This window comes from Lactuca serriola, chromosome 4 (assembly GCF_051521515.1).
Source record: "Lactuca serriola cultivar US96UC23 chromosome 4, Lser_US96UC23_V15, whole genome shotgun sequence".
Classification (NCBI taxonomy): Eukaryota; Viridiplantae; Streptophyta; class Magnoliopsida; order Asterales; family Asteraceae; genus Lactuca; species Lactuca serriola.
In genome coordinates, this window is record NC_136411.1 from 236220988 (window position 1) to 236232266 (window position 11279).

Below are 11279 nucleotides of genomic sequence, written 5' to 3' on the forward strand. Positions count from 1 at the left end.
AAATGTAAAATTGATATTTGAGAAGGAAAAAAGATCATAACATTAACATAGCAACACTGACACTCACCTTAGTATGGTGTTGAGGACCTTTTTCATCTTTAGGTGGCAAAGGTTTCAATGCTTTCCTCTCGAGCAATAATAATACATCATTAAAACGGATTGATATGTCTTTTTCAACCTAAACTATACACGTACTGGAATAGCAAAGGTTTCAATGTTGCCCTCTCGAAGCAGTGGTGGTGTTAAGCATTGACAGCTGGAATTGTAGAGCATGGAGTGTATCAAAGCGGAGCGATGGAGAATATTCATCGGAATACAAGGTTTTAGCATAATCAGTTTTAGAGATTGCAAGATGGCGGTGAGTTATCGTCGTGTGGTTGCAGACATAATGGTGGTGGAGGGGGATTTATGGAGAACAGGCATCACACGGAGCTGAAGCCAAAGCCATAATTGCCGAAATCAATGAGTCTTTCAGTAGATGTTGATGACGAAGAAGACCAATCGGGAGGACCGGTGAAAGAAACAACACCTAGGTAGACGGATGACCAGCGGAGAGCGTGCGAGCATCTGCAAAATCTAGGAATTCAAATTAGGGCTAGAAATCATTACAAATCGAGAAATGGAGTAAGGTATACAGAATGAAAAACACACCTATTGCAACAAACACAGGCGGATAAACATGAAAAACACACCTATTGCAACAAACACAGGCGGATAAACAGATGATTATGTGATGTTCTGGTATACAAAGCTGGTGGGGTGCTTGTCAAAAGCTTTGAGAAGCATCCGAGTCGGTGTTCCAAAAAGGGCAAAAAAATAGAAACATCTTCAAAGCAAGGTATGAAGCAATAGAGATGAACAAATCGATACAAGAAGCGATGAAGGGGTTCAGTTGGTGGAACAGTTGTTGCATCTTGATCGGAAGTAGTGGGAGGTGGAAATGGAGTGATAATCAGCTTAATACGTGTACGAAGTATGAGAAAGCGAACATAAAATTGACACGTTACAATAACACGTAAAATTGACATGTTACAATAACACGTGTGTAGGGTATTGAGTACCCGGTCAAACTTAAGGTCCAAAATTTTCAAAAAAAAATAGGTTTCGGGACTAAAAGTGTCAAAATAGCTAAACAACTGTGGCAAAAATCTGAGTCCCAAATTTTTCGTGTTCCTTAGAGTTATAAGAATTAATATATATAACTAATTATTGTAGTTAAGAAATATGCTAATCTTGGTTAAGAAATATGCTAATCTTGGTTAATATCGGAATAATAAGCGTATAAATTCATTAAGGTGGCGATTAAAGTGGTTACATTTCAACACATCCCCTATGATGACTAGTATCCAACTGACGTCCTTCATTTCTAAACTAAGGGGTCATTTCATTTAGCTATTAATTGGATCCAGAAGGTGACCAGATCCAAAAACTTCGATTTAGCATGTTTGATATTATGTTTAAACTCTTCGACTCGGTCCAAGGTATGGACTCCGTCCATCAAAAGTGAAGGATTTAGTCCCCTCTTGCATAAAAATACTTGTAGCAGCCATTCACAATTATCCCTGATATAGAAAAGGCAAGTATATCCCTAATATATAAAACTCAGTCCATTAAAACTTCATACATTGAGGAAGTATAAATACAATGAGGAGTGACATTCATATATACTTCATTCACCAATTATTAGATGGCAAACGAGGCACGATTTGAACTTTAAGGGGAGAAGCCTTGGCATTTATTAATCCGACACTTTCAGTCATATCTATAATTGAATCGTTAGGCGATGACATGTCAAAATTTTGTAGCAAAGTAGCCAACACAATGTGCAACATCTGAAGTGAAAAAGCTAACCCGGGACAAGACCTTCTTCCAGCACCAAATGGAATTAACTCAAAGTTTGTCCCCTTCACATCTACATGTGCATGAGTCCCCCCAGAAAGGAACCTCTCAGGCCTAAATTCCGATGGATCTGACCAGATTTCCGGGTCATGTTGGATCTTCCATATGTTGACAATCAACCATGTGCCTTTTGGGACATGGTACCCAGCTACAATGCAATCTTCTGAAAATTCTCTTGGAGCTCCAAGTGGTGCTGCTGGGTATAACCTCAGTGACTCCTTCACACTAGCTTGGAGGTAGACTAGTTTGCTAATATCTAAATTATTAACTCGTCTACCCTTTCCAACATGCTTGTCTATTTCCTCTTGAACGTTTTGCAGAGCAAAGGGATTATTTAATAACAGTGAAAGTGTCCATGTCAGGGTGGCTGTGATGGTATCCGCACTACTAGCAATGATATCCTACAAAGAAATTGAAGTATTTAGGAACCATACATCAGTATTTTCTCTGAATTGTGTTTCTGCTTTCACAATCATTTCATGTTTATGTTCTAATAAAGAGTAAAATTCATTTGTACTCAAGGTGCATCCTACTCAGACTCCCTTACAAGCTAAAAGCATTTTCTTTTAAGAAAAAGGCTATTATTCAAAATTTTAACGTCTGTTAATTAATAATAACAAATCAAGTGATTTTCATAAAATCGTAAGTAATGATAACTGCATCATAAGTGATTTTAGTTTGAAAAGTTTATGTCTTCAACAAACCATGTAAAATGTAGATAAATACAATACATTTGAAGCAATCAAAGCACTTAATTAATGTTTTTGATGTAATGTTTGTCAAAGCTAGGATTCTTTTTTAACTACACTGACGCATAACAAGATAAATAAACTAATTCTATATATTTATGTAATTAGCATGTATATGTATCAGATCATACCAAGCATGTAGACTTAATAACCGCGTCAGCATCATAATCTGTCAAGCCTCCGGTTTCTACAGCAGAGATCATCACATCCATGTAATCCTTATCCTCAATAACCTCCACACAACCCCTCTTCCTCCTATGCTCCTCCAACCACTTCCCAGTTATGAAATCAATTTCTTTTGCAACTCTTTTCATGGCCTTTACATGACCACCCAAATCCAACCGCCCAAGGAAAGGAAGTGCATCTCCCACCACAAAAAGCCCCAAGAAATGAAAAAATTCCCTAAACACTTTACCATAATTGTTCATGTCATTTTCCTCTTCAACGTTTTTAGCCTCCGTACACCGTTTACCAACTACCATTCTAAGCATCACATTCATATCAAATTCCCCAAACCATTTCTTCATATCAACCAATACTTTCCCCCTCGCATCTTTCTTCTCCTTCCATAGCTCATGCATGTTTCTGATAGAGTTCTCCAGTTCAGACTCACGAACATCCTTTAGTTGCTCAAGGCGACGGCTTGATAGCAGTTGAAGGGAAGCAATCTTACGCATTTCTCGCCAGTATGGACCATAAGGAGTGACTCCAAACATGGCGTAGTTATATCCCAAAATCTTAGCAGCTGTAAACTTGGGGCGAGAGGAGATAGTTACATCATGGGTGGTGAAAAGCTCTTTAGCAAACTCCCAACTATTCACTACCAATACTTTACGGACTCCTAGACGAACTGTAAAGATTGGTCCATGTTTTAAAGCCATGGATCCCATTGCTATGTGGGGAGGACCGGATGATCCTCCAAAGAGGTTCAAATGCCCTAGTATTGGCCTTGCACCACTTGCTTTAGGTGCAGCATTGTTTTTACGAGTTTTAGTGATGAGCGATAAGAAATTAAGGACCACAACTACAGCTCCAATTCCAAGTAAGAAAGTATAATTTTGTTGCAAGGAGTGGAGATCCATGAGAAGATTGATGGTGTCAACCCTGATGGATCTATTTTTGTGAGTCAGCGAAAAATATGAAGAGTATTTATTTAAAGAAGTACATTAGAAGATTTTCACGTTTTGTCCTATTGGAGTTTGCGTGGGTTTATCTTGTTCACAAATACGATGTGTGTGGCTGAGATTATTTGGAAGAGAAATTAAATATCCTTCTACTATTTGCTTCAATTTTTTCTCCTATCATATCAAATGTTGACATGTCACATTTAATTAGACATTTAATGAAATTAATAATCATTTAATCCACTTGTCAACATTTGACACGGTAGGAGGAAAAATAGGAACAAATGATAGGAGAATATTTAATTTTTCTATTTGAAAAGCAGAGCCGAATTACACTTAATAATTATTGTAAAAACTAAAGATAACCATCAAGTTCCGAAAATGTCATGATCTCTTGAATGGCCTTAAAATTAATAACAAGTGATAAGATAATTACCGGTGGATATTTTTTTTTGTACACAATATTTATTTTCATTTCACACACCAATGACATGAACACATTACATTTTTCTAGAATTTTTAAATTTTCTATTTTTCATTTGTCATTTTATTGTATTTTGCGTTTTATTAAATTAAAATTTCATATCCTTCATTTGGATACATGACATTTTCTAGAATTTTTTAATTTTCTATTTTTCACTTGTCATTTTATTATATTTTTCGTTTTATTAAATTAAAATTTCATATTTAATATGTATGATAATATATAATCAAAACATTAAAGCCTTATTAATTTTAATAATTCAAACTTTTTCTCATTTTTTTTTATAAAATTAAACTTTTCAAATTGTAAATTTCATATATTTTTTTAAATAAACGTATGTAATATATGAGTCTCACACCTAATTACATATTATATTCTCTTAAAAGGAAAAATGCACATGGATACATCTCGGTATATGTTTTGTACTATAACCGATATTACCTTTAACTAATAGAAAAAATCACGTATTGTAAAAAAAAAGGTAAGCACGAGCCTTTTTGTTTTTTGCTTGCTAACCCACGTTCGCTGTGCTGTATTCTGTTTTTTTTTTTTTTTTTTTTTGGGGGGGGGGGGGAGGGGGGTTTAATGACTTAGGAGGGTAATAAGGTTTTCAGTTTGTCCATATTAGGTGTCTAAGATATTTTTTGTACGTATCACACCAATAAGATTGTTATAACCATTTAGAAATAGTCCATTTTACCGATTTCTTCCTGTTTAACTTACTTGGCATCTTACGTTTTTGGTGGCATGCCTGTAACCGCCAGCAACATAAGGTCCCATTTTTCTTCTACCCTAAATTGAAGAGTTGAAGAAGAAGACAAAAAGATGTCTCAAGCCTCCATTGTCTCCACCTCAAACAACCTAATTATGTGCTACTGTGGGCTATCGGCTCGGATTTGAGTCTCCACGACACCACAAAATGCGGGGAATAGGTTCATAACATGCCCTAATTCGTTGGTAATGGCCAATTTTGAAGATTGAAGCTTTTCTCTTTAGGGCATGTGTTGTCATCCATTTTTATGATTTTTTTTAATGTAAATTAAGTATAACTGATATCTTGTATAAAATAGGATAATATATTGAAATGTATTGTATTTATATATTGTATTGTTTGTATTTAAGTTAATTTTATAAAATAAATTGAGTAAATGCAAAGTATAATGTTATAACCGACAATGTGTATTGTAATATTTCTTAGTGTTATGGTTGAATATGAATTTTCTTATAGATTTAATGTACTGATGTTTTTTCTACATTTTATGTAGAAAAAATTTGGATTTTTTTTTTTACTAATTTAGTGATAGATTACTAACAGAAATATCGGCCACTTATAGTGTCATCGGAAATGTGTAGGTAAATTGGTCAAACAAGGTTAAACCAGCTTCACTCAATATTTCATAACTATTCCATAGGTGATTATATGTCTTTGTTATTCTTAACGACAAAATTGGTCGTCGGTAGTTTGTCGGTAATCTGTCAGCAAAAATTACCCACATTCGAATATGTTACGGCTTGAATTCTGCCGGTAAAGGTCGTTGCCTACGGAATACCGTATTCCGACGGATTCTTTCGCAGCTAAATCACGATGTTCTAGTTGTGAGTGTGAGTATATATATATATATATATATATATATATATATATATATATATACATACAGAGAGAGAGAGAGAGGGTTCAATTGAGAAAAACAAAAGGTTGAGAATGGGGGAATCATTCTCAGTCACTCATTTATTTTTGCCGCAAAAACCTCCGTCGTAGCAGCAGAAATGGGAAAGGAATAGACATGTGTTTTCCAAAAAAATGTTTCCTTAAACTATGCTAATCATTACCTTAATATATATATATATATATATATATATATACAAAAACATAGTTTTTTTTTGTTTTTTTTAATTTTTCAGAAGCTATTTTTATCGAAAACTGATTTTAAATGTACCAAACTTCATGATTTTTTATTCTCTACAAATAGATATCAATATTGATATAGTTTTAAGATAAATAAAAAATTTATTTTTTTTATATTTTCAGCTATCGTTATTCATAAGTGAATAAAAATGAATCACGTTTTTACTACGGTACATTCGTTATTCAGTTATGAATAAAAACTATGATTAATTTTTTTTTTTACAATTTAAGTATCATTCATATATGAATATAGCATATAATAAACATAGTATATTCATATTTAAATATTAGACGATACATTCACTTATGAATGTTATATAGTATATTCATTTGTGAATATTAGATGGTATATTCACTTATGAATATTAGATAATCTTTTCATATCTGCATATTACATAGTATTACATGGTATATCACATTTGAATATTACATAGTATATTCATTTGTGAATATTAGATGATATATTCACTTATGAAAATTGCACAATATATTCACATATGAATATTACACAGTATATTTACATATGAATATTATAAGGTATTTTCACAAATATATATAATTTTTATATTTTATTCACATATGAATAACATACATACTTACATATTTGTTTTTTTGTTTTAATAATCATATACTGAGAAAACATATTCATATATGAATATAACGTGGTAATTTAGTTTATGCATTTCATGAAACAGTTGGAGTGCATACAATTTAACTTTTTTTAAAAATGTTAAAAACATGATATTTTGACTATTTAAATCTTACAAAAGAGTAGATTGATAGAGAATTATATGAAATTTTTCAAAAAAAAAAACGCTTTGATCTTTTTCTAACATCAATTTTGAAGTTTTATTTGATAATCGATGTTGAATGAATGATATGGAGTGGATTTTTGTTGATTATCGATGATGTTGATCTAATAACGCTGGGAGTATAATTAATCATAGATGTTGAAGATCTGATCATATTCAAGCACAATTGAAGGTTGAATTAAAAGAACCAAAAACGAATTTTTGTTGTTAACTGTTGAATCGTGTTGATTATTGACGAAGATCGATGATTGATTAGCACCGGATGATGTTGATGATGGTTTAATTGAAGAAATCTGGATGATTGTTGAAAGTTGAAGAAGAAATTTGGATGATGAACGATGAATGAGTTTGAACTGTAATCTAATTTTGTACAGATACATATTTGAGATTGAAGGTTGTTATCATATTTACAAGTTTGTCACCGTGTCTTTTTATGCTTAGATAAAATGAGTGACTGAGAATGATTCTCCCATTCTCAACCTTTTTTATTTTCTTAATTGAACCCACCTATATATATATATATATATATATATATATATATATCATCTTTTTGTCTTTGAAAACACATTCTATTAGTTTAGATATGGCATCTTTTCTCTCATTATTCCCCAAGAAACAAAAACATATCATTTCACCTCCTTCAACCATATCTGATGAACATCACCACACCACCACTGTTGATGGCGGCCTCACCGCCTACATCACCTCTACCGACGTCCCTTCCACTACAGCTGCTGACGATGTCAAATAACCAACAACAACAAGAAACTCCTTCTATTCCATTTTTTTTTTCTCAAATTGTCGTGGAATAAAACTTTCCAGATGTTGATCCAAATCGCCGGAATATCTCAGATCTAGAGAAAAAACTAGCAAAGACGACCACTACACACCAGATCTACAACCACCACCTTCTAGATCTGCTTCATCTTCAATTCTTCCATATGTGCTTTGTTTCTGACTACTTCAGATCTAGATCTAAGTCGTCGGAATATCTTAGATCTAGAGAGAAACCGACGAAAAAGACCACCATATGCCGAGATATCTTAAATCTGAAACCCTAGCGCTGCCATTAACGTGAATTGTTGTCGTCACTACCGTTTGATGTACCAAAGGACAGATCTAGGAGCGACGATGTCAGATTGACTGGGTGAGTGGCGAGGATCCAGCAAAACCTTCTCCATCTACATCTATTTCGACTTTGATTCCTCCAAATTTGCTTATTCTCCAGCCAATGTTTTTTGTCTCTGGCCACCTCTTTCCATCGACGTCGATCTCGCAACCACCAGCCGCCACCCTTCATATCAGGAGTCGTTAACTTCAGATCCAGAACATCCTCATTCATATTTGCCCCCATTATCGACGTAATCTTTATATTACTTCAGATCTGTGAATTATGCTTCATTTCCGACCTCTAACCTCTCTAAAGCACCAGAAAACGTCATGTCGCCTACCTCAACCTTTCAGGCCAAAGATGGCGGAAAAATCACGAACTGTCATCAACCTTTTAGATCTGAAGCAAAAACGTACCAATTTTTTAGATTTGGTCAGATCTGGTCAAATCTGATGTGTTTGATGTAATTTTACGCATCGATCATGTATGTATGAAAAATTTCATGGTGGCCACCGGTGGTACCACCACCGTATCAGATCTCTTCCACTATTACCATCTCCTCGCCTCAGATTGTCGGAAAACTCATCATCTGCCATCAACATTTTAGATCTGAAGTCAAAGGTGCAACGGTTTCTCATATCTTATTAGATCTGCTTTGATCTTGAATATTCGGAGACTTTAAGAAACATGACAATATTAGATCTTTAAATCCCATCATATCTGAAAACAATATGCACACAAGGTGTTTGATGAAAAGCTTCAACGAGATTTGTAAGTTTTTAAGTTATGAATAAGTGTTTAAATTTTTGTGTTAAGTTGTGAATTAGTGTTTGAAGTGTGTATTATATTATGAATTCTGATTTTTTAGACATTAAGTTGTGAAATTGTTTGCAATATTTAATTATGTTTTGAATTAGTATCTGAAATGTTTTAGTAAATTTTGAATATTTGATTTTTTATCCAGAATTTTATACATGTAAATGAGATGTGAATGTAACGTATTAAACTATGAATTTTGTATATTAACCTGTGAATTTTATTAACAACTTAATATAATAAATTCACATTTTAATACACAATTTGTATTGTGCTCACAAGGTGTTTGAAAAATGTTTCAATAAGTGATATTATTTTAAGGAGTGAATACTATGAATGAGAGTCCTAAACTGATTTACTAAACTGTAAATGAAAATTCTTGAAATGTAAGTTTTATGTTGAGAATATTGTTTTCATTTTATAATTTTTATGTATTAAAATGCGAATTAATTGTATTAAATTGTGATTAATATTAATAAGTTAATAAATATAAAAAAATGTTTATTCACAGCTTAAGAAACTAGTTTAGAAACTTATTCATATTATTCAAATTTTAAAAACATACATTGTTTTTATTCATATTAACTGTTTTTTTATAATTATTAAGTTGTTAATGCATGGATTTATACATATCTGATTGTTTCAATTAGAAAAAAAAAGTTTAAGCTTTGAATGCTTGATTTTTTTATAACTATTCAGTTGTGAATGCATTATTTTTTGTAAGTATTAATTTGTGAATGCTTGATTTTTTTTCATAAGTTTTAGTTGTGATTAAATAAAATTTTTATAAGTTTTAAGCAGTATATGTATGAATTTTTATAAGTTTTAATGTGAATTTAAACGTTTTTTTTATTATATTACTGTTTTCTCAAATAATGTGAACTTAGGATTTTTAAGTTGTGAATTGTGATGAGTGTTTGAACTGCTATCTAATACAACCCTCAAGCTCCAAAAATCATCGAATGTAATTTTTAACCTGTAAATATATTTTATTAAACTGTGAGTTTGTGTATTAAATTGTGTATTCAATGCATAAAGTTGTGAATTGAGTATATTAAGCTGTTAAATTTTTTATGAAATTTATTCTTGCTTCTAAAATATCAGATGAAAGAAGCATTATATATATATATATATAGATTTTATTTTCTTTAATTTTGAATAATATGTAAAATTTAAATTGTGAATATTATATAAATTAAAATTTGAAAGAAACACTAGCTCACTTATCTAAATGTATAAATATAAGTACTAAGTACCAAATATGGATGTGAATGTATAGTTTTTGTGTATTAAATGGTGAATTTAATATATTAAGTTGTTAGTTTTGTGTATTGACTGTATTAAGCTATTAATTGATTGTATTAAATTGTGATTTTATTTTTATGAATTTTATGTTAAAATATGAATATTTGTATTAATTTTCTTGTGAGTATCTTTTTGTGAACTAAATATGTAAGAATGTATCAATTTTTACAATTGTTGCATTAAACTCTAAACTAGTGAATTGATATGGTTATTAAACTGTGAATATAGTACTTAAGTTAACAATGCATGATTTTATATACATATTTGGTTTGAAATGAATGATGGTTACGACATTGACATAGATGGTTGGTGTTGACATGAGGTAGTTCGTGGCAGTGGTTGAGTTTGGGTTTGACTCTCCTAAATTAGTGAATAAGTGATGTTTTGATTGTATTAAATTGTGAATTTTGTGTACTAAACTATGAATGGACTATATTAAATTTAGTATTTTGTACAATTTTTGTGTTAAAACTTGAATTGATTTATGAATGAAAATATTAATCTGGAAAAATTACAATTTTGCCTTTTTTGTACCAAAAATACAAAAAAAATTCCGGATTTTTACATGTTTAATAAGTATTGCGTATAAAATGGGATTGTTACCGTTCTTAATCTTTTGTGGTTCTTATTTGAACCACTATATATATATATATATATATATATATATATATATATATATATATATATATTAATTTCTAATGATTGTTTTTGGTGACAGTGAATTTTGATTATTAGATTTTATTTTCTAACTAACCTAGTTTTGAGTGTGATGAGTTTTAACCATGATGATCATTTTTTCTTTTATTGTCTATTGTTGAATACTAATTGTAGTTAAGAAATATGATAATCTTGGTTAATATCGGATAGTATGAGTATAAATTCATCAAGGTGACGATTAAAGTGGTTTTATTTCAACAGACGTGCATATATGTTTCAACTAGGTGTAAGATCCGTATATTACACGACTTTATTTAAAAAAAGATTATATATTAAAATGTAAACAATAAATATCTTTTAATGTAAAACTTTAAAATAAGAAAGGAAAACGTGTTCGTTGCAAGTTAAAATTATAT

At 31.3% G+C, this 11279-nt stretch overlaps 1 protein-coding gene across 1 annotated transcript; it reads right to left on the minus strand.

Moving 5' to 3' along the window:
* Nucleotides 1-1594: 1594 nt before the first annotated feature.
* Nucleotides 1595-3764, minus strand: LOC145096846 (cytochrome P450 CYP82D47-like). The gene is made up of 2 exons (XM_079034207.1): nucleotides 2780-3764; nucleotides 1595-2300 (listed from the first exon to the last, which is right to left on the minus strand). Exons 1-2 carry the CDS (start codon nucleotides 3728-3730, stop codon nucleotides 1674-1676), a joined length of 1578 nt encoding a protein of 525 aa, XP_078890333.1. The 5' UTR covers nucleotides 3731-3764; the 3' UTR covers nucleotides 1595-1673.
* Nucleotides 3765-11279: the final 7515 nt, after the last annotated feature.